Here is a 22,388-nt window from a genome sequence, read left to right on the forward strand (position 1 = left end):
GTAGCCGGCCTGTTTGTTGTCAAACAAAAAAAGAACAAAAGGGAGGTGGAAGAGACAGACAGAGGAGGCGGAGGCAAAGGGTCGTGCCCATCACATGCCCCGCTCGCCTGCTGCTGCCGCATTCGCAACTGCGGGATCGATCTCGGGTGGAGGCGCCGGAACGAGTGATGTCACAAACGTCAACAACGCATGCTCTATGCTTCGCCATGTCGACAGTCTTGGCTGTTGCTGCTGCTGCTGCTGCTGTTGCGATGCACCCTCCTGAGTCTGTGCTGACTGCGCTCCTTGTCCGTCTGCAGAAGGAATTGCACCGGCGCCAGTCAAATGGCTCTGTTCCTGTGCAGATTGAGTATTGTTGCTGCCATTGCTGCTGTTACCACTGCTGTTCATGGTCGTAATGTTACTAGAGCTAGATGATGACTCTTGCCTGTTTTCGTCTGATGTGTTATTGTTGTTGTCTGAGGATGTGAAGGTGGTCGTGGTGGTCGTTGTTGTCGTCTGCTGGGTCTGCGCTGCAGCAGGTCCTGCTGGATTCTGTTGCCGTCCCCCCGCATTTGGAGCACCATCCTGTGGTGTGTCACCTGGAGGGTGACCAATCCTGCGCACAATCCGGAGCCGCCCCGTTTGATGTCTATGCGAAAAAGAATGAAATGGACAATAGTCAGTTAGTATCGATAAGCCCGATCATGATCCAAGATACACTCAAGCGACAATCGTCCCCGCCCATAAAGAAAAAAAAAATAGCCTCTCCATCATCGCAACTTACAAAAAGATAATGAGTGCAGCAATATGAAGGAGCACAATGCGCTCAATACTTCCGTTCTGACTGAATAGATACACTCCAAACGCCAGCTTCATCAGCAACCAAAGCGATGCAGCTCTGCGCTGGTCCCTGGCCGCATTGTCCTGTGCATTTCCATCCACCGCTCCTGCTACTCCTGGTCCTGCTGCTGCTGTATTGCCTTGCTGCGCACCCGCCCCGATCCCTGCAGCACCCATCATGACGGTTGGTATATGCTGGAAATAGGGTGTTCCATCAGGGTTCATCATAACAGCCCCAAAGTAAGGATGAGGCGTTGAGAATTGGTGTGCTTGCTGCATGCAGTGTTGATGTTGCAGCATCGGTAGATATGCTGCTGGCACAAGATACGGCATGCCACTAGTTACATTAAAAAGCACAGAACAGGCATTTGTCAGTCCAGTAGAATCCTTTTATGCGACGTGCTCAAATTCTATTTGTTATCTCTTTAATATTAGCAAGGGCTCGTTCTCTCCCTCTTTCATCCCTATGACGGAGAAATAGAGTCAAAGTCAAAGTCAAAAGACGGGAATAACTTACTTGACAAACACGTATTGCAGGGGCTGATACTGGACTGGGGACTGTGCGGCAGCAAAAGGTGCAAACGCTGGAGCCATCCCCATGCCCGTGGCGGGAAATGGAGCCGAAGTGGCGTCATTCGCACTTGGGGTCATGGTGCTGGTCCCAGTGGTGGTTGTGTTGCTCCCGGTCCGGTCCTGTTCGGTTGCTGTGCTGGCAGTGAATGCTGTGATGGTGTTACGTGTGTTCAGCGCAGTTCCTGTCGTTGCTGCTGTTGTGCTAGTCGCACTAGCAGCGGGTGGAGCTGTGGACTCTGGAGTGAAGCGGAAACGGAGTGGTGAGGGTGATGGTGGTGTGCTCGTGTGCTGTCGCTGTGACACTACCAAGTGGATAGTCGGTGCACTGTCAGAGCAGTCGACCTGACATCAAGGAAAGAAAAAGGGGGTTAGTGGGAAAGAAAGTGCGCCCAGCAAGACAGCAAGAGACAGCATCATCAAAGGGCTTCTCTTCTGCTCTCATACCTTCTCAAAGACCTGGTCGAGGGTATCCTTGTCGTCGAGGATGCGTCCGCCGTAGATAAGGCGCTGGTCTGCGATCCCTGGGTTGGTGTCAAGTCGGGAGGTGATAATCTCCTTGAGCTCAAGTATGGAGCACTCGCGGCCGAGCGAGAGCGAGAACTTGTGTGGACTGTGGCCAGGCGAGCTGATGATCACCGTTAGCGAGTCCATGATGAAAGAGGAGTTGTTTGTAGTTTGATGTACTGTGTTTGCTGAGCGGTCAAATGCAAAAAAGCGAGGCTGATGGAGCGAAGCACTTGTCCGAGACCTTGGCCGAAAGAAGAATACAACCCTCCTTGCTGCGTTGTTGACAGTAAACAGAAAAAGAACAGAAAAGAAAAGAAAGAAAAAGAAACGGCGATGGAGGCGATGGAGGTGTGGAGGTGTGGAGATGTGGAGATGTGAAGGGAGAGGAGTCTTGTTCAATGGTGCGGACGAACTTGGTCGAGTGGTCGAGTGAGAGTGATCAAAGCGAGGGAGGAGTTGGCTGGCCTCGTCCCCCCTCCCCCATATGCATTTGGTCGTGTTGCCCTTATCGATGCTCGATGGTACCGATGGGAAAGAACATGTGACACCCGATCTGCTCCCAGTGTCCGGATTTACAGGAAATCCATATTAGATCAGCATGCAGATCAAAAAGCAGCTCGCGACTGCTCCGAACCCACACATCAATAAGTTTTTGATTCACACCTCTTCACCTCCACATCTTCACTACCATGCTCGCATCAACTCTTCGGAGGACAGCCCTCCCACGGCTCTCGACACTCGCCACCGCCATTCCTTCATCCTTCTCCCCCGGTAGACTCGCTTCACCACTCCTTTCCCGCCACTTGCACACCTCCTTTTGCTCCCCTTCACAACATAACCTCCAACAGCCACCATCCCAGCGTGAAGCCGTACAAGGCCTCCGCCAGAGGAATGTCCCTCTCGCTGGCACGAACGACGATGCCGACAGCGCCATATCTGGGTTCATGAATATGTTCAACGACAAAGAATCCCGAACCGTATCCATCAGTGTTTGCACCAAACATGGCTTTGTCACTACGGAGGCCATCACCCTCCAAGGCCCTGTCCTCTGTATCGGTGGGCAGGTCTTTCTCTGGGATATCTTCAGAGACTCCGGAGCGGTGAGAAAGGCACTGAATAAGAACACAGACGCATTAAAATCAGCATCAGGAGCATCAGGAACTGGAGCCACCACTCTGCCCACACGCTCTGTATTTGAGACCATGGACGAAGACACAGCAAAAGAGATCTTCAAGGTCTTTGAGCTCATGAACCCACGCCCAGGTAATCAAGAAGCATGGATCAACCATTTAGTTGAGAAATTGTCCCTGGACTTGTCAGGGCAAAAGAAGAGGACCGTAACTGATGCTTTTTTTGCATTCGCATTTTCATTTTCAACCATCAGAGATCTTAATTATCGGTACCGGAAAGTCTTTTGCACCATTGAGTCCTGCTGTCCGATCCGTCATCCGCAGATTAGGTCTGCAGGTCGATATGATGAGCACCGTAAGTAGCTATAACCAAAACTCTCATGAATGATTCTTCTATGGATTTTTCGTCCTTACTGACATTCTGAATATTCAATTTTGATCTGATCTGACATTGACGCGCTTAGGCCAACGCAGCAGCAACATATAACATGCTTGCAGAAGAAGGTCGCGAGGTCGCTGCTGCCCTCTTACCACTCGAGCCATCAACAGTTCAAACCATCCACAACAGCAATCATCATTAATAAAAAAACACCATCAGAAATTTAATACGATGCACGAAACAAACGTTGGAGGTCACAAAGGTAAATCTCTACCAGGATGGTAACTCATTGAAGTTGGTCCACTTGCTCAACTTCAACGTCTGGCTGGGCTTCGACTGCGACTGCGACGACGGTAATCATCACGGCGGTCGCGGTAGCGATCACGGCTGCGACTGCGACTTTTGCTGTAGCTGCGCCGACCACGACCGCCTCGATCCCTGCTTCGTTCTCTTGATCTTGATCGATCGCGATCGTATCTGGGACCACGATAGTTATCATCCCTCTCGCGATCCCTACCTCTGCCTGATCCACGGTCTCGATCGGGCCTTTCTTTTCTATTGACAGATCACATCAACGGTTAGCACCCGTGGAACAAGTAGGACTTAAAGCCAAGGCTGGGACGTTCATGTTTGTCACATTATGCAATTGTGCACCTACTTGAGGTGGTCGCGCTGGCCAGTTTTAGCGCGTCCAGCATCGGCATACGGTTCCAGCTTTACTTCTAGATCCCGCATTACTAGGACAGGGATTCTTGGCAGGATTTGACCTAGGAACTTTTGGTCGTGCAGCAGCATGTAGCACATCTTACCAATGGTTCTGCAGACACATATAGATTAAGAGGGAAAAAGGAAGCAGGATTAATATTTGGGATTCTTCAATCCATGCAGCAAGCAACTCAACTGATACCAGGGGGTCCCGACTTACGAATAAACGGGCTTGACGCCGCTCTGGAGCATAATCTCCTGATCGTCTTCGAGGTACGCTCCGAGCCAGTCCCACAGCTGATCTGGCTTGCAGACGAATCTCAAGTACAGGAACCCAATGCCTCTCAGGTATCTAAAAGCCATCGCAGAACGAAACAGGAATAATGTGAGTTCCATGACTCTTTGCTGTCATAAATGCGGTCCAAATACTTTTCCTTGATTTAACGTGGAAAAAACTGTATCCTTACACCGAGTGAGGATGGTCAATCAAGTTTTCAAGCTGTCGGACCGTCAGAGGCAACGTCCAGAACTTGTACATGACCACCCAAGCGGTTGACGGAGTGCTTCCTTTCAGATACGGCTCTATTTTTTTATTTTTTTTATTTTTTTTGTCGCGACAGAAACAAATAAGAGTCGAAACGAGGTGAGAGAAAAAAAGTTAATAAGAATCTGGAAAATGGTATTACAAAAATCACTTGTTATTAACGTTAATGTTTTCGCGATCAATCATTAAGCCGCAAGGACCTGTCCAAGCAGTGCAACATGGGCAAAAGAAAAAAAAAAATAGTGTGGAAACAAAAGGGTTTGTGAACATTACTGAGTATCTGTCGTCGCAAACACCATCAGCTCCTGTGTCGGTTTTTTTATCTCTTTGCTGTCGCTGTTGCTGAGATGGGAGCTGTGGCTAGAGACATATCGCATTGGTCGCATTCTTTCCTTTCCGTTGATATCCGTGTGCGCCCAATATTTTCTTTTGGAGTTCCTGTGTTCGAGAAAAGCTGTCTTTTGTCGTTCCCGTCTTTTCTTGAATCAAGTCCGTTGCTTACCCATGGATTTCACTAAATCATATAAATGAGCAATGTCATATTAGCATCAGTAAAGGAAAAAGAAAAAAAAAAGAGAGAGGGAGAGGGAGAGGGAGAGGGAGAGAGAGAGAGAGAGAGAGAGAGAGAGAGAGAAAGATAAGACATCTCCAGCTTAAAATGAAACAAGCAAGATTGTACAGCCAGGATGCGTCCGCCCGATCTTTCGTCCCTCCTGCGAAATATCCATCGAGACTAGAGACGAGGAGGGGTGGAAGCAGAAGCAGCACAGCAATCATATCGCACTTTTTTTTTTTCTTTGGGCATGGAGCCATTGAAAAAAAACATTGGCAGGGGCAACGCAGGAACTTACCGTTTCGTTGTGCCTCGTTCACGATCTCTTGAAAGTTCGACAATTCGCTATTAGATTCATTTATGAACTGATATCAGTATTTGATATGGATATCGTGGAACAAAATGACCACTGCAGTTGAACAAGGACGTGATATGTCCATACCCGAGTGTCTTGAGGTAGGGCGATTCCACGATGTTCTGAAAGATGATCGAATTGAGGTTCATGGTCCTCTGGTTGCCATGGGTTGCCAACTGGTTGCTACTCATGGTTGTGTATCCTGCTTGCTTGCTTCCGTTGTTCCTTTTCTATTTGTTCTTTGTGATTCGATTCGATGGTGCTGATGGGCTGAGAAGGAGAAGTGGGATGGATGCTGAACATGCTGATCAGCCCCAGACAGAAACGAACCCACATTATTGGCGGCAATGTCCCGTGATGTCCAGTCGGCAGGGAGCCTTGGCCTTTTCAAGCTGCCTGACAACCCTTTCTTTCTTTCTCTTTTGCTCGCCCCCCTTCCCTTTTGCATTTCAAACCACCATGACCGACCCTGACTTTGAGGACGCCGGCGACTTTGATGTCAAGGACATCTCCACCATCCTGAAGGACATCGATTCCGCCAACCTCGCTCTCGACGTCATGGACGGTAAAGACTAAAAATAACAGGACCTGGGGGCGCAAAAAGAAACTAAATGGTCAAAAACTACCTTTGAGAGCTCTTTCTGACATCCTTTCTTCCTCAATAAATATCTGTAGGACGCGCCGATAAGCTGAGGGAAAGCATCATGTCACTGCTCAAGGCCCAGTCTCAACCTAACCCATACGCCAACACCGAAGCTAACTCCCTGGAGCTGGAGCTGGACTTGGACCTGGACCTGAACCAGGAAGACGATGACATCGACTACGACGACGCTGCGCCCACATCCAATTCATCAACATCGGACGCTGAGGATTCGCTTGACTTGCCCACAGAAGCACGGAAAATCTCTTCGCTAAGAGCGCCTCCCAACTCCGTTGCACCATCCGTCGCTTCATCATACACGCCTGAGCATAAGGCCTTTCAATAAATAAGCTATTTATTATTTTTCCAAGGCGATATTACACCAGTAACTTCATCGCATTACATTCTGTGGTTAGAATAGTGTGGTTACTGCAAAGTCGAATGGTGCTATTCATGTTTTCGTTTGGTTCGACCACTTTCCATCGCTGTGACATCCCGTGGTGCAAGGACGCCAGTAACGACTTCACCATCAATATGAAGACTCAGCGACAATGCCTCCAAGATGCCTGTTGCCCAGACAAAGGCCTTTCTCGTAAACGTCTTGCTGAAATTAAACGCCTCCGGATTGACTGCCTCCAATGGCTCCTGAAGTGATTGGCGCAGATCCTCCACATCCTCCTTCATATCCTCCTCTAGCAGACTTGTAACCCGGGACGGCCATATCACACAAAAAGTAAAAAAAAAAACGAAGCAAAAACACTGTCAGCCATTGAATACCACAGTATCCAAAAAAAAAAAAAAAAAAAAAAAAAAAGGTTGATTTTCTCTCAAATAAAAGCGACCGCTTGCGCAAGACACCTTTTTTATCTTCATACCTGGAGTAATCCATTTTTTTGGCCGCAGTGATATAATTGCAGAACCGAACCGGTCGCTGGTTCTCAAAGACAAGGAAGCATGTCAAGATCGCATCCTGTTCCATCTGGATCGCCATCTCCTCTTCCTCGTCCTGGTCTTCCTCTACCCAGGTCTCATCCCCCCAGCCGTGCTCAGGGAATGCAGAGCCCAGGGCCTCGCCAAACACACCATCCCTGTGCTCCATCATGACACCTCTGGCTGTCAGAAGCACCTGCTGCACCGCATCGCGTTTCAGTTCTGACATGGTCCTGATTTCCTCCTGTGCCTTGGCCTTGAAATATGGCGTATCATATGTCTCGGGGGATTCGATTCTACGCTCAAGACCTGAAAGGACCCTGTTCTGGGCAGTCTGCTCAAGCTGTTGCTCGCGCTCACCTGAGGTGTCGAGAAAGACCGCCTGTGCCAAGGAGAGGGTTGCAGAGCTGGATTCATGCAGGAGTACCGAGAACATTCCCCGGCAGATGTCCTCACACGCCTGCAGGACTTGCGATTGGCCTATATCGACGTAGAAAAGAGGCAGACTTCTGTCAGTACTTTTTTTTCTTTCTTTTTTCTTTTTTTCTTTTTTTAACCATCAGAACCTGAGAGAGACATATATGAATAGACATATCCCGATTGTTCACTGGGATGTCCATGGAGTACCTTGACGATAGATCCTTGCAAACTCCTGGGCCTGATTCTGAGGCTTATCCAATTTGTCATCCCACTCCAGAATCCCCTGCAACTTCACGCCCAACAACATATCCAACAGATCCAACATCGCAAACTCATTACGGAGACCTAAAAACTCGAGTTCCTGCTTCAGAGCCATGGCGATAGCCCTTTCTGTCTGCTCCAGCCTGTTCTCCAGCTCCTCCTCTTGCTCCATTTCCTGCTCTTCCACCTGGTGTTGCTGTTCTTGTTGTTGGATAAGCTGGAAACAATGGTCGATTTCCATAGGATTCATGGCCATGACGCGCATAGTGACGAGCAATGGGGTGGGGATAGAGTCGTGTCGAAGATAGTGGACCGTCTGTGTTGTGATCCCGACATGCTTGAGGATCTCGGTCTTGCGCTCCTGCTCCGGGTCCCGCGAGAAGTTCGTCTTTAACATCACTAGATCATCCATATTATTCTAAGTAAAAAAAAAAAAAAAAAAAAAAAAAGAGAGAGACGAAAAAACAAAAAACGGTATTGTTAAACATATGCATATTCACCAGCACTTTTATATGACGACGAGAACAGCTTTTTGTAAACCATCGAGAGTGGTGCTTACCTCTATGCAGAATCCGTAGCCGACGAGTACTAAAGAATGTCAAAATCATATTCGTAAAAGAGTGAACAAATGTTGTTGTTGTTGTTGTTTTTCCTACGAGATATCAGAAAGCATTAAGAGCGCGCGTGCTGCCTCCTGCAAGAATGCGCAGTGCTCCATTCAAGACTTTTTTTCACACAAGAAAAAGAAAAAAAAAAGCGTCGAGTTTATGTCCAGTCCATCCTGAAGATTTTCGTTCATTGTCTCTTGTTGCGGTCGAAAATATACATGTCATGTAGAACAGAACAGTATGAATGTGCAGTATCAGGGCATCGAACAAGAGATATGCCTACATTCTTCATTGGACTGTATGAGAAAAAAGAAGGTCAATGATACACTTTCCCATATTAGCACGCGAATTTGAGATTTGGGGCGGATCGTTTTTGCTGGAACGTACAAAAAAGAAAATAGAAATGACCAAAGACATCTGTAAAAAAAAAAAAAAAAAAAACTGACCTTGGGACCATAGTTGTTAAAGACTTGGTTTCCTTTACTGACGGCACTGCCAGACATTTCCAATCCTTGGGGCGTCTTCATCCACGTCAGCTTTTGTCGGCCTTTGTGGTTCAACATGTCTACTCACAGCAACCAGACATGAAAGGACAAAACCAACCAGTGAGATCCTCTTTTTCCTATATTTTGACAAATCCTACCTTTATATCATCCCTGCAAAGCACATAGTTATTCTTACCTCCAAGTGGAATCAACACAATCTCGCCTTCAGCTCCGCCTCCAAACAAGGTTGCCGGGAAAGCCCTCGACGAGAGCACGGTCTCTGCCCACAAGAACCTCTCCCACGTGTATCCCTGTTCCTTCCTCAAGTCCTCTCCAACAATCCCCATAGTCTTCTCATACTTCTGTCTCAAGTCCGACTTTCGCTCCTGAACCACCAGGAATGCATTCGTTCCCCTCAATTGCTCCATGTCGCGCTCATCAAAATCCAGGGCCGTATAGATGCGTTCCGGAATCATATCCAGGTACGGATGATAGAACGATTTCTCTTTGAGGAGCGACTGCTGGATCAAGAAGAGGATGAAGACTGTGCGGCCGTCGAGTGCATGGGCCGAGGGAGGCAGGCTGTCACGGGCGATGGCCTCCGTGAGCACGAGAGGTGAGGATGGGACCGAGAGAAAGACCTCGTCCTCGGCAATGTCCTCGGAGCAGTAGACACTTCCACAGCCTTGGACGTCTAGGATACATTGGGGTGGTTTTATTTTTATTATTTTTTTTAGAGCGTAATTGAACGAATGTGAGGTCATTCTCCTCATTTCTTTAGTACATGTATGTGTGTCCCATGATGGATATGGTCCAAGAGGGAGGGCTCTGGTCTGTCTTTTTTGGTTTCTCCACAAAAAAAAAAAAAAAAAAAAAAAAAAAAGAGCCAAGTGCGGACAAAACTCCATAGATCCCAAAAAAAAAGAAGGCGGGGGAGAAGATTTCTTTTTTTATTTTACCATCACGGAATTCTAATTTCGGAAAGCGGGCATTGTTCTCTGTCAGCCAGTTGACGAATCGCGTCTGCTTCGAGATGGAGGGATGGTTCTGGTCCATGGGATCGATGCTTGGAATCACAGGCGGGGGAGGAGGAGGAGGAATGAGGTTTGTATACAAAATACCGTCCAATGAGAATAAGGAGGGCAGACTCGCAATTGAGTTTGATGTATGTGTGTGTTCCATCGGATTACAAGGGTTTCGCTGCACGAATCCTGCCCACGGACTCAGGCACGCAAATTGCTTGAATAAGGTTCTGTGTTATGAAAAAAAAAATAGGTGGATCTGTTGCCCATGTGTTTAGCCTATTCTATTTGTTATTCCCTGCACACCCCTACTTCCTTAGTGCTCTCTTTCTCTTTTGCACTCATCGGTCTCTGACTTTTCACTCGTGCGAAAGCATGTCGTCCCAGGAGATATTAACTGACGCAGCAAGGGGCGAGGAAGGAGAGGAGGAGAAACGGCTAAGGACTCTGATCGCTCACTCAATCATGCTGGAAAAAAAATCCTTTTTTTATCCGTCGAACAATGCAACCCAAGCCCATGATTGGGTAACATGATAAAGTGGCTATATCTCCGTTGAGACGAGACAATGGCGTATGTATGTTCAATGCCTTGATTCTGTCCGCCGACCAGCTCAACGAGTACCCAGTAGTTCTTCATGGGTCGAAGGAGATCAAAGACGGAGAGAAATACAAACATATATTTAATCTGGACATGCAGTTGAACGCGACCCAAGATCATCACAGGACAGTAATAGAGAGAGCGAACTAGGAGCGTACAAAAGAAAGAAAAAAGAGGTAGAGGGAAGAAAGAGGGAAAGGAGCGTCAACGCGCGCGCGCGCGAGAGAGAGAGAGAGAGAGAGAGAGAGAGAGAGAGGACAAGTTTCGTCCTGATCGCAGTCCACACCGGTGCATTCTGGGATGGTCCAATCCAATCTACTGAGCGTGTTTCGTATGTGGCCCACACAAGTAAAGCAAAGAAAAGAAAAGATGGGCTGTGTGTGTGTGTGTGTGTGCGTGTGTGTGTTTCCGTCCTCGAAGCGGGTCTTGCCCTGTCTTGTCTTGTCCATTTCAGATCCTCAAGTCGGTCAGATCCTCAATTGACGAAAGCGCGATAAATATAGAATCGACGTCGAGGTCATATTACATGTAGAGTGAAGTATGTCACCATAATAACGATAGCCTTTTAAAACACCTCTTTTTTTTTCTTCACACCTTTCTTCATTCTTTTCTTCACCGCTATTACCATTGCCATTCTTGCCGCTATCTCCTAGTTACTCATTCACTCTCTATCTCTTTCTTTCTCACAAAGGCTCCACGCAAACTCATACATCCCACTCTCCCACCACAAGCACACACACACACCCCACACATCCCAGAACAAATAATGAGCCCCAGACCACAAGCCCTTTTCAGTTCCTCCCTCATCTCCCCCGAGGTTCAGGCCCAGCTCCCCGAGGGCTACCTGATGCGCCCACTCGAGATCACAGATTACGCCAAAGGCTACTATGACTGTCTGGCAGGCCTGACCGTCGTCGGCAAGGTCTCTGAACAGTCCTTCTGTGAGGCCTTCGAGGCCATGCTCCGTTGCCGGACTGTGTATCATGTGGTCGTGATCGAAGAGCTTGCAAAGAGTCGGATTGTTGCCACAGGAACCTTGATCGTCGAACAAAAGTTCTTGAGAGGATGTGCAAAGGTAAGAGAGAAAAACACCATCAGGCAGAAGAAACAAAAAAAAAAAAAAAAAAAAAAAAAAACGAAACGAAACGAAACGAGACCAAAGATGGAGGAGGGAAGGAAGGAGATGGGATGAGTACATCCTTAAGGGAGGTGGGGGGTTGGTTGGTTTTCATGAGTAATACCGAACGAGAGGAGGGCGCTTGAATCCGTCACTGACCATTACCTATTCGGTTCCCTTTCGAAACATGTTAGGCTGGACATATCGAGGACATTGTCGTACACGATTCCCAGCGCGGAAAGAAGTTTGGCATCAGGTATAACGTCTTTTTTTTTTTGTCCTACAAGGAACAAACAAAAAAAAAAGCACACACTCGACCTGCTTTGCCCAAAAAGCAAAAAAATTAGCTTTCCCATAATCGCTATGCCACACACATACACTGCGCTGCCATATCCATTCTTATTCTTATTATCGTAAGCAGACCACTCCGTTCCTGACCCTATCTATATATTTCTTTTCTTGTTCTTTTGTCTCTTTGTCTCTGGCTTTCCCCCTTCCCCCATAGACTGATCGACCAGCTGCGACACATCGGTGCGACCGTCGGCTGCTACAAACTACTCCTCACCTGCTCCGAATCCAATGAAGCCTTCTACGAGAAGTCGGGCTTCCACCGCAAGGACCTCCACATGTCCCTCTACTTCAACCAGCAGCAGCCACAGCCACAACCCTCACAGGAAGTGATCCAGGCCTTCTCACTCTCCACAACATCCAACGCCACCACTACTACCGCCACCACCACCACCAGTATCTCCAACACACCAAAGCAATACATGGCCATGCCTGCTTCAGAACCCATCTGCAACACAACAAACGTGGACTGCAGTCTCCTCGAAAACACACTCGTAGCCATCACCACCAGCTCCAGCTCCAGCTCCAACAGCTTCAACAGCACCACCAGTCACGGCAGCAAAGGACCCGCGTCAGCACCCGCGCCAGCATCCGCATCCGCATCCGCATCCGTGTCAGCATCAGCATCGCCATTATCGTCCTCCAAATCTATAAACGGCCATGGTGTGCCCCTGGAGGCACTAGGCGCCTCCATGGAATCCATCTACGTCAAGTAGAAACAAACACCCCTCCCCTCCTCTTCCGCCCCCCCCCCCCCCCCCTCCTCAGATACTCAAAATACATACACACACTCTCTCATACACACACACACACACACACACACACATACTCGACCCCCAAAGGCCTGGGGTCGATTTTTTCTCTCTCTCTCTCTCTCTCTCTCTCTCTCTCTCTCTCTCTCTCTCTCTCTCCACTCTCCCCAACTTGTTATCTTTTTGCTTTGCTTTTTTTTTTAGTCTATTTTGGTTTCATATCACAGCAAATAAACCGCCCCAAGTTTTCATCGTCTTTTTTTGTTTCTCTGTTAGGGGTAAGATGGGAATAATGTTCATGAAAGTATCTTGAAGTGGAGTCTTTTTTTTTTTTTCTTTCTTTTCTTTCTTTCTTTCTTTCTTTGTTTGCGAGTATTGTAAATGAAAAAGAATAAAAAAAAAGATCTAAGCGAATCTACAAATTACAGGTGTGTATACATACAAAAAAAAAAAAAAAAAAAAAAAAAAGAGAAAGAGAAAGAGAAAGAAAAGCTAACATAGCAAAAAAAATAATAATAATAACAATAATAAAAATAATAATGAGGCAACGAGAACTTTTTTTCTTTTCTTTTCTTTTCTTTTTCTGCGGTGGTGCTGTTTCATGGGGGGACCCCCCTCCCCCTTCAACTACATCTCCAATCGATTACTGGGCATCGACGCCCGTCGTCCTCCAAACCGCATCGTCGTACCTGACCCACTACCCCCTCCAGCCATCGCCGACGACATCATCAGCCCAGGTGGCAGCATCATCGCCCCGCCCACACCAGTATGCGTCCCAGTCAAAGACGAAGGAATAGCCGGAGGAAACAAAGGCGCCGGTGCCAAAGACGCTCCCGCCGTGATCTGCACACTGTTCCTTCGAGAATGGATCGAGTGTCCATCCTGGAAATCCAACGCGCTCTGCTCCATCACCTCACTATCCGACGCCTCCCGTCCTTCCTCCACCAACACCACGTCCTCCTCTGACTCTGACTCTGACTCCAGCGAATCCTCCTGCCTCATGGCAGCTGAAGCAAAGATCGGATCATCCGTAACCGGTCCAGACGGATTCAGTTCCAAACCCAACCCCACCGACGGCACTGATGGCGCACTCCTATTATTCCCTGTCAACAATCCTGATGTCGCCCGGAACCGCAGGTTCGCCTGGTCGTTCCCCTCCGACGACGACAACGGATGCCGTGAATGTAACTGTCGTACGGGCCCTTCCAACGGATCCACATCCCCATCCAAATCCATCGGATGTAACTGGCTCCGCTGCATCCTCGGTGGCCGATTCAAGAATGCAAAGTACGCCGTTGACGGTGGCGAGAACGGGTCCTGAAGACACTCATCCTCCAACGCAACCCGATTCGCCGCCAGTCCCGGTGATGGTGACGGTAACGATCCCGCAAGTGTGTACCTCCGACGTGAAGACAATGATTCTGTCGATGGAGAACGAGTATAAGGAAAAGGGGCACTCTGTCGCGGCTGATGCTGTTGATGCTGTTGGTGTTGAGATTGACGTTGGGGCAGTAGTGGATCGCTGTTCGGCGCCGCTGTTGCGGCCATTACCACCGCTGCCACAGAGGCCGCCGCCTCTGTATCCGAATGAGCATTAGAGTCACCAGTAGTCACATCCTCAGTCGTAGTCGTAGTCGTGGTCGTATTGCTTGATGAGGGCATAGAAGCTCGGCCCAAGTTCACGACAGGCGGTGCGGGGCCACAGTACTCGGCAGACCACGTAGAAGTCAATGTGCTCGAAGCCGAAAGGCCCAGGGCCGAGGTGTTGACGCTGCTCTCATCGCTGGATCCCAAACCCGATATTCCAAGCCCATCAATACAATTGATCACGGACGAGCCTGCGTCCTTGGATTCACTGCTTGGAAACATTTGTCGCTGGAAAATACGGGATCGGCACAACGGGCTATAGCACAACGAGGAAAGTGGAAGCGAAAGAAAGAACAATCTCATCTTAGTACACCGCAACACAGTAAAAAAAAAAAAAAAAAAGGGGGGGGGGGGGGAGGAGGAGCAAATGCCAAGCAATACGTGAACAGAACATTCCAAAACCAACCCAACAACTTACCACATATCCAAGGAATACGCGCATTCGACACAGAGCCCATCATGTCCACAGGGCTGGAGGGTCACCGTCGCTGTATGGTCACAACAGATCGTACACAATAGACTGTAATCAATCTCGGTATCGCCCTCTGGCATTGACGGCAACCGGATTCCAGTGACAGGGTCGACGTGGATCCGCCCATAAACACTATCGTTCTTTGGCCGCACAATCGCCGCTCGCATTTCCGGTGTGATCGCTCCATGATCGTTCAAGTTCCTCCATGGAAGTGCTGGTGGGTACCTAAGGATATAACCCATAACAAAAACAGCAAATCATGAACCACAAACCACAGTTCACAAAAGTCAGTACCAAAATCTAGTCGTCTAGTTATCCCTTCCAAACCCCTCCGAAATAAATTGATATCCCCAAACATCAAACATACCTGAAGGGCGTTGCACCAAAGTTGACGGTCGCTTGCTGGAAGGACGTGAACGAGAGCGCAGGATAGTATCCCGAAACGGCCTGGGCTCCAAAGTGGTCCATCTCAAACGGGGTCACCTTTCCAAGACTCCTGCCATTCAAGAAACATTCCATGATGGCGTTGTCAATGTCTAGATAGAACCCAACCACGTCCCCCGGCCTCCATGCCTCCGATCCACCGTACGACTCAGACTCGCCGTCGGACCAAATTAGATTCCTGCATCCGTCGTATGCAAATCCGAACTGGAGAAAGAAAAGAAATAAACAATGGTTGAATATATCAGCATCTTCCCCCTATTTCACTATCCCTATCAATGATACCAGAGCAGGTCCGAGCGTTTGTTCACGTCTCGGTTCTTGCTGCAACTTACAATGTCATCGCCGACACCTGTGCCATCCTCTGGCGAGAACTGACAGTGGACGGTGGCCCATCCCAGCTGCATAATGCCTGCGGTGACAAGGGTCACCTCATAGAACCACTTTCCTTGAGAGATACTCTTGGTCGCGCGAATGGATTCAAACGTAGAGCCGTCGTTTCGAATCGATAGTCCGTCCCCAGAGATTTTCCAGTGCATGGTCGCATCCAGTGTGTTGAGCATCACGTTGATTGTCGGTGTTGAAGAACCTGCTTTAATGACGCTGTCTTTTGGTGTGGGGGGCCGAGATATCCTGGCTGCAAGATCGTCCACTGCCTGAGAGATCGTTGGGCTCAGATCGCCCCGTTGGTCCATCCCTGCGATACCCTTAGTGTCCTATAGAAAAGCGATTGTTGTTCAAAGCGCTTGCCTCGTGAGCCTTTACTGTATTTTTTTTTTTCCTTGGCACGCCAAATACAAGAACCCTTACCTCCGTCATGTCCCGAAAGATGTTTCGAAGAGACCACTCTGCACAGAATTTTGCCTGTAGCACTCCCGAGATCTCGTTCTGGTCTGTCAGCCCATTGGTAGACATATTTGCGACATCCCTCAGTAGTCTACGTATAGGTGTCTGCATGATGCGCGCCTTGCAGGGTCCTGTCAGACTGAATTTTTCCAGCGCAATGATCGAGAACACTTTGCAAGACATATCTGGGTCATGTTCGATGTTGTTGAGTAGACATTCGCATACAGCCTCCGAGAATAAGGTCGAGCTCATCTCTCCAGCCAAACGGTTTGCAAGTACACTCCAGATCAATGCTGCCGCGGGCTTGTTTTTCTTTTTTGAACGCAAACGAGCCAATCCACCTAGAAATGCGCAAGATAAAACGAGCGACAAGAGTATATGAGCAAAAGGCGAGAGGTAAGTTCCTGGCCGCGAAAAGAAGCAGCGGAATTGCGAACGCCACTGAAGTAATCGATGATGTCTTGCCTGGATCACACTTGGACAGCAGCTGCTGAGATAACCGCCTGGTGGTCTGCTGCGAGGGTAATGCGGCCATGTCGATGATGTGGCATAAGAACGGCGCTGCGATTCCAAGACTGTCCGTTGAGATCATATCGACCATGACGCCCAGTAGTTCGCAGAATGATGATTCTGGATAAGCATAGCAAACATGGCAATAGCATCATGGAATTGTCATATTTTTTGACAAAATGGAGTACGAAAAAAAGGGGCCCAGTAAATCAGACGTATGATTTGTCAGTATCAGTTGCTTGAATCGAATTTTTACCACGCCGAAGAGTGTGTATTCAAGGGAAGAAGGAGGACCAGCTGATGTACCCCGCCCCTGATATAGAGGCGTGTGTGCTGAATGCGTTCCTGAGAAGGAGAAGGAGAAGGAGAGAGCAATCGATTCGTGTGTTTTGTAGGCTGGAAGGAGATAGGGAGCAGGTGGATATAATAACAGTGATGATTATAAAAATGGCGGGAGCATTGCATTGCATTGAAAGGGTGTATCATTGTGCATCCTGCGTGGGGGGGGGAAGGGGGTTTCAGAGGATGCTGCAGTGCATGTACCTACCGGTTGCGGTCAGGTGGATCAATGACTCGAGAGCTGAGGAGAGCTCGTTATGTTCAGTCATGTTGTGGAGCTTGTTCCAGGCAGCTCGGATGTGGACCTTGACAAAGACCCGCTCCAGCAGCTTTGCAGCCATTCTGTTCATGGCTGACTGATGGTGTGGCCCGTATATGCGATGGAGAAGACTGTTGGGAGGGAGGGATGGAAGTTAGTGAGGCAGTAGAGAAGAGAGTGTGTGTGTAAGAGAGAGAGTGAAAGAAGAGAGAGTTTACGGGCGGTAGTGGTGGTGTAGACGGTAGCGGTAGCGGGTAGTGGCAGTGGATGGATGAGAAAGAGGGACGGGAGAAGGAGGACTAGTAGGGAAGAGAAGGAGTGGGGTGTGAGTGGATTGGGATATGGGGGGGAGGGGGGGGGGGGCAAAAAGGAAGGGAGGAAAGACAAAGACAAGGTAGAAATGAGGAAATGAGCTGTTCCTTTTGGTATTTGTTGTGTGTGCTACGCTGCGGATTCTGTGCAGCCTAGCTGGTGGAGGAAATGAAAATGACACACTTGGCAGGAAGGGTTCAAGGAGTTGAAAGGGTCAAGAGAGCTAAAGACTAAAAGGGTTAAAGGGTGGTTGGTGGCGCAAGCAAACGACAGAGGAGAACGTCCTTGGAGCAATGGGAGGAGAAGCAATTGCGAGGCAGGGCAGGAGAGGAGGGGGAGGGAAGAGGAATAAGAGGAAGTGGAGGCGGCGGAGCAGGCTGTAAGAATGAGAGAGGGAGTAGAGGAGGAAGAGGTGAAGTGAAAATCAAAGGAAAGGGAAAGGGAGGAAAGGGAAGAAAGGAAGGGAAGGGAAGGAAAGGGAAGACAGGATGTGAAGGGCAAAAACAAAGCGGCAGAGGATTTGTAGCTGCTGCTGGCTGGTAATGCTGGTAATGCTGGTAATCTGCCTGCAGTGAGTGCTGCGGCTGGTTGCGCAACCTGGTCCCACGACCTGGCCCCTAGCTGTTGGACGGGCTTCTTCGCGGTCACGTAGGGGACGAATAGGACGAATAGACGCTGCGGGGGGGAGGTGGCTTGTGCGCACAAACCCGGTAGCCAGTTTGAGAGCCCCCCCACCTGAGTGGTTCCTCAAGAAGAAGGTTGACTTTCTATTCCCACTGTTTCATATCCTCCAAACATAGCAAGCATAGCACAGCGACACCACACGGACACTCACAAACAGCAACACAGCGACCATAACCACCATGGAGTTCGATGCAAGGTACAGACAGACAGTATACTGATCGGCCCAAGAGAAATTGCCGCAGCATGGCTAAGGATGGATCTGATCTGATTCGATCTGATCTAATCTGATCTGATTGACTATTCCTTGACATCCCACAGAGTGAACGACTTGCATGAAATGGCCGCGATCGGCAACCTGAAGGCGGTGCTGCACTATTGTCAGAGTGGAGTTAACGTCAATGCACAGAATTCCATGAACGGATGGTAAGCGACGCATTATCTATCTCACACCAATGTTTCGCAAAGTCAGGACAAATGGACTTCTTTACTAATCATTCAGGCACATATCATATACATCTCGTCTCATAGGACCGCACTACACTGGGCGACTCACCGTGGCCATGAACCCGTTGTCCGCGCACTGCTGATGCGAGGTGCCCGTGTAGATGTGAAAAACAACAAGGGACAGACCCCCGTCGAACTAGCCAAGAAACCAGAGATTCTTGAGCTCTATGGCAAAACCCCCTCAGAAGCAGGACTCGATCAGCAGGAACAGGAACAGGGGAGCGAGGGCTCCAAAAAACCAACATTTGTACCAGCGTATCTTGCTCAACCAGACCTCTCAAAGCTATGGTCCTTGCCTGAGGGTTCGACAGATGATGCTAAATTGAACCAGGAGGCATTTGTGCTGTCCAACCCACGACTTCCAGTCTCAACCCCGGTCCCTCAGCCAAATCCTGCTACGACACCCAAAGTATCGACAGGTACTCCAACTCAGCCTGCTGCTGCTACAAATGATACCCATGGTAAGAGGAATGCGGAGGTTAAATTAGTATGCAGTCAATTACCAGCAGTGACGACTGATCTTCGATTGACTAACGAGAGTTATATCATTGAAAATAGTTGCCAAGGAGATTTTAGTCTACAGCCGGTCTGTAGCAGACGAAAACTTACTTGGCGCCATTTTTGTGAATGTCGAGGACACAATCGAAAGGACAATCGAGTTGATCAAGGAGGTGGGCTTTTTTCTTTTCTTTTCTTTTTTTTTTTTTTTTTTTGGTTCCTGAATGCGCCTGATATACAAGATAAACAAGACAAATGTTAATAGTTCGTTTCTTTTTCTCATTCATGTGCATGACAGGAGATTGACGATGTGCCTGAAGAGCTCAGCCTGGGTCGGTTCAATGGATCAAAGACCATACCCGTGAACACGAAGCAGTATACGCGCAAGACGGGAGACATGTTCCGAGGGGCAGACGATGCTATTGTCTTGACTGCGAAAGACAAGTGAGAAGTAGCGAGGACTCTTTTATGCAAGGAACAGACATAAAGATAACGTAAAGATATGGACCAAGCCTATAGTTCCCCCTCTATCGACGACGATGATGATGATGGTGGTGATGATGATGTTGTTGTTGAATAGCGGACTAATATGTTTTCCCGCGTAAATGACCTCAACTGTTCAGGTACAAAAAAAAAAAAAAACGAGAAAGAGAGTTTGCATTGTGCGCTGTTGGTGTTTGCAGGAAGGATGCAAGGATGCGGTGACTGTTGTATGTCTTTCTTTCGCAATGCTACTGGCCATGTCTCAGAGAGAGAGAGGAGACTTTTTTCTTTGCCAGTTCGGTATTGGACCAGACCGGGCCCGTTGAAGAGGAAAGGAGGAAAGGATTACATTACACACGCGCACACACACACACACACACACGGACTAAAAAGTCGGCGAGGAAGTACGTGGGCGGAGGACGGCCCTTTATTTTCTTCTTTTACTCTTTTTGCTCCCCCTGCTGCACAGTCCATTTTGAATGCTAGGCGTCCTTTCTACTGCCTCCTCTTTCTTTACCGGTCTGTCTGTCTGTCTGTCTGTCTGTCTGTCTGTCTGTGAGAAGCACACAAGAACACAAGAGAAAAGGCAGCTGTGGTTGTCCCGCTGTTTCGTTTTTCGTTTTTCGTTTTTCGTTTTTCATTTCCGGTCTGCTGTTGCGTTGTGTTCCAACTGCTCCTCCTCCTCCTCCTCCTCCTCCTCCTCCTTTCTTCCTGTCCTTGTTCTTTCACACACGCCCCTTTTTTGATTTACCAGGTTAACCCGGCCCTGCAAGGCACCATCATCATCACCCATCCACCGCCAACCACTATCAAAATCATCACCTCTCCTACCCCTACGACCGGACCTCCAGGGCACACCTCCCGCCCGCATTCTCCTCACACAAAAAAACCAGGAACTGCCCTGCCCGCAGTCGGATTATTTTAAACGTGTGGAACCCCTCTTCCGCCTGGTTAGTTTGCACACTCGGATCAATCCATCCAAGTAAGTTAATGCAGCACAACACAGTGCAATAGAGTCCAATCCAATCCAACCCTGAATCCAACTCTGTCCAAACTCAACACGGCAGCCGCCCTGGATACCCATCCTTCCCATTTCGATTTCCTTTAAATTCGCCTGCGCTGCACACCCTATCATACGGCCATCTTGCCGGTGTGCTTTAATTGTTTGTTGGACAACGGTCGAGGCGGGAAGGCGCCTTCGCCCCTGATCCTAGCCCCAGATGAGTTCGTACCTAGCTCTTTTTTTTTTGTGTGTCTGTGTGTCTCTGTGTGTGCGATACCCCCTGTTGACGCGAAAGATATCCGCCCAACAGAAAGAGATAGAGTAGAAGTAAGAGAGAGGGTTGAATAGTCTATGGAATTGAAGTACTCTGACCAAACAACAGCATCATATTTTTTGTTATGCCCCTGTATCCCAACCGATGCATGTAATACGCACGAATGCAGCGCGCACCTGCACCTTCTGGGCCAGATATTTTCTTCACGCGCCCAAACCCTCTTTTTTGACGGTGAGGTTGCGCATTGACGACTGATCCTTTGACCCAGGACGGGCGAATCGAACGAAACCAAGACAAGACGAACAAAGCAAATCGGCCGTCTTTGTCGGTTTTTTTTTTTTTTTTTGACCCCCCCCTCCCCCGCAAAATACACTTTTTCAGGTACCTACCTATCCATGGCAAAGAAAGAAAAATGGGCACATCATCCCTCAAATTCAGGCACGCACTTTACACACTTCACACTAAACACATACAACGCCCACTAGCATACACATGTACGCATACACGCATACACGCATACATCCAGGGACCAAAGAGGCGAGAAGAACAGTCAATCGTGCCTTTCGTCTTGATGGCGTAGTCGTTCGTTCATCATAGTCTCGTCTTCCAGTCTCGTTCAAGTCCCCCTTTTTTTCCCGCACATACACACAGGAACCTTAGAGCGACAATTGGATAATGGACAATGGACCATAGACAATGGACAGGACCAGATGGTCCATCGACAGCTATTCCCCCCCCTTCTGCCTGTGTGCACTGCACTGTCTTCCTGTCTATAATACCTTACCTTGACGCTGTTTGTCTGTTGTTCCACCCCTTGATTTCGGTCCCAAAAAAAGAGTTTACGGAAAAAGATGTCCTTCTACAACCATGGTGCCTATGGTGTCAGTGTGCGATCTGACCAGGCAACCCTTTTTTTTTTTTTTTTTTGTCTTCTACCCTGTCCTGCCTTGTCCTCTCCTGTTTTCGTTCTCTCCCTTCCTCTCTCTCTCTCTCTCTCTCTCTGGTATTCCTCCCCCCCTCACCCTTCCTTCTTTCTTCCCTGTCTGGTTTGCAGCCATATGTAGCTTGTCGTGAAGTGGGTCCACATTCTTCCCCTGTGCCCTATGCGTCGAGTGTTGTTGATCTGACAACGGAGGGTACGTGTGTTGTGTTGTGTTGTGTACCGCGCGCGTCCCCTGGGCTCTGTTTTTGTTACCACTGCCAACACACACACACACACACACACACACACACACGCACACGCACGCACAAATCAGTGTGGAGTAGGAGGATATCGAGCAGATCGGGGGTTGCTTATATGCTTTCTATGCTTTTGTGCTTATGCAGGCCTTTTTTTCCCTCCCTCCCCTATGCACTTGTTCCCTGGT

The 22,388-nt window shown here is 48.6% G+C and overlaps 9 protein-coding genes across 9 annotated transcripts; 4 read left to right on the plus strand and 5 right to left on the minus strand.

Moving 5' to 3' along the window:
- Positions 1-90: 90 nt before the first annotated feature.
- Positions 91-2,046, minus strand: BC939DRAFT_506389 (uncharacterized protein; the record flags this gene model as incomplete). The annotated part of the gene is made up of 4 exons (XM_051560779.1): positions 91-631; positions 767-1,159; positions 1,340-1,737; positions 1,840-2,046. The coding sequence occupies 4 exons, from the start codon at positions 2,044-2,046 to the stop codon at positions 91-93; spliced, it is 1,539 nt and encodes a 512-aa protein (XP_051408623.1).
- A 511-nt stretch (positions 2,047-2,557) lies between these two features.
- On the plus strand, positions 2,558-3,620 carry BC939DRAFT_462373 (uncharacterized protein). Its single transcript, XM_051557122.1, has 3 exons — positions 2,558-3,165; positions 3,287-3,387; positions 3,497-3,620. Exons 1-3 carry the CDS (start codon positions 2,592-2,594, stop codon positions 3,611-3,613), a joined length of 792 nt encoding a protein of 263 aa, XP_051408624.1. The 5' UTR covers positions 2,558-2,591; the 3' UTR covers positions 3,614-3,620.
- Positions 3,621-5,920, minus strand: BC939DRAFT_462375 (PRP38 family-domain-containing protein). The gene is made up of 7 exons (XM_051557123.1): positions 5,656-5,920; positions 5,512-5,558; positions 5,163-5,174; positions 4,584-4,698; positions 4,337-4,468; positions 4,070-4,228; positions 3,621-3,966 (listed from the first exon to the last, which is right to left on the minus strand). The coding sequence occupies exons 1-7, from the start codon at positions 5,757-5,759 to the stop codon at positions 3,726-3,728; spliced, it is 810 nt and encodes a 269-aa protein (XP_051408625.1). The 5' UTR covers positions 5,760-5,920; the 3' UTR covers positions 3,621-3,725.
- On the plus strand, positions 5,921-6,563 carry BC939DRAFT_462378 (uncharacterized protein). Its single transcript, XM_051557124.1, has 2 exons — positions 5,921-6,133; positions 6,244-6,563. The coding sequence occupies exons 1-2, from the start codon at positions 5,926-5,928 to the stop codon at positions 6,552-6,554; spliced, it is 519 nt and encodes a 172-aa protein (XP_051408626.1). The 5' UTR covers positions 5,921-5,925; the 3' UTR covers positions 6,555-6,563.
- Positions 6,564-6,604: 41 nt separating this feature from the next.
- BC939DRAFT_288255 (uncharacterized protein) lies at positions 6,605-8,421 on the minus strand. The gene is made up of 4 exons (XM_051551272.1): positions 8,379-8,421; positions 7,766-8,237; positions 7,084-7,618; positions 6,605-6,908 (listed from the first exon to the last, which is right to left on the minus strand). The coding sequence occupies exons 2-4, from the start codon at positions 8,229-8,231 to the stop codon at positions 6,656-6,658; spliced, it is 1,254 nt and encodes a 417-aa protein (XP_051408627.1). The 5' UTR covers positions 8,232-8,237; positions 8,379-8,421; the 3' UTR covers positions 6,605-6,655.
- A 1-nt stretch (position 8,422) lies between these two features.
- On the minus strand, positions 8,423-9,720 carry BC939DRAFT_288254 (uncharacterized protein). The gene is made up of 3 exons (XM_051551271.1): positions 9,109-9,720; positions 8,874-8,992; positions 8,423-8,723 (listed from the first exon to the last, which is right to left on the minus strand). The coding sequence occupies exons 1-3, from the start codon at positions 9,683-9,685 to the stop codon at positions 8,682-8,684; spliced, it is 738 nt and encodes a 245-aa protein (XP_051408628.1). The 5' UTR covers positions 9,686-9,720; the 3' UTR covers positions 8,423-8,681.
- Positions 9,721-11,042: 1,322 nt separating this feature from the next.
- BC939DRAFT_462384 (acyl-CoA N-acyltransferase) lies at positions 11,043-12,751 on the plus strand. Its single transcript, XM_051557125.1, has 3 exons — positions 11,043-11,607; positions 11,844-11,905; positions 12,155-12,751. Exons 1-3 carry the CDS (start codon positions 11,299-11,301, stop codon positions 12,711-12,713), a joined length of 930 nt encoding a protein of 309 aa, XP_051408629.1. The 5' UTR covers positions 11,043-11,298; the 3' UTR covers positions 12,714-12,751.
- Positions 12,752-13,308: 557 nt separating this feature from the next.
- On the minus strand, positions 13,309-17,082 carry BC939DRAFT_462388 (uncharacterized protein). The gene is made up of 6 exons (XM_051557126.1): positions 16,621-17,082; positions 16,120-16,496; positions 15,645-16,025; positions 15,236-15,516; positions 14,815-15,093; positions 13,309-14,652 (listed from the first exon to the last, which is right to left on the minus strand). The coding sequence occupies exons 1-6, from the start codon at positions 16,754-16,756 to the stop codon at positions 13,377-13,379; spliced, it is 2,730 nt and encodes a 909-aa protein (XP_051408630.1). The 5' UTR covers positions 16,757-17,082; the 3' UTR covers positions 13,309-13,376.
- A 1,250-nt stretch (positions 17,083-18,332) lies between these two features.
- Positions 18,333-19,811, plus strand: BC939DRAFT_462392 (uncharacterized protein). Its single transcript, XM_051557127.1, has 5 exons — positions 18,333-18,455; positions 18,578-18,682; positions 18,788-19,224; positions 19,322-19,434; positions 19,560-19,811. The coding sequence occupies exons 1-5, from the start codon at positions 18,439-18,441 to the stop codon at positions 19,707-19,709; spliced, it is 822 nt and encodes a 273-aa protein (XP_051408631.1). The 5' UTR covers positions 18,333-18,438; the 3' UTR covers positions 19,710-19,811.
- Positions 19,812-22,388: the final 2,577 nt, after the last annotated feature.

Source organism: Gamsiella multidivaricata (assembly GCF_025024155.1).
Source record: "Gamsiella multidivaricata strain RSA 2152 chromosome Unknown BC939scaffold_71, whole genome shotgun sequence".
Classification (NCBI taxonomy): domain Eukaryota; kingdom Fungi; phylum Mortierellomycota; class Mortierellomycetes; order Mortierellales; family Mortierellaceae; genus Gamsiella; species Gamsiella multidivaricata.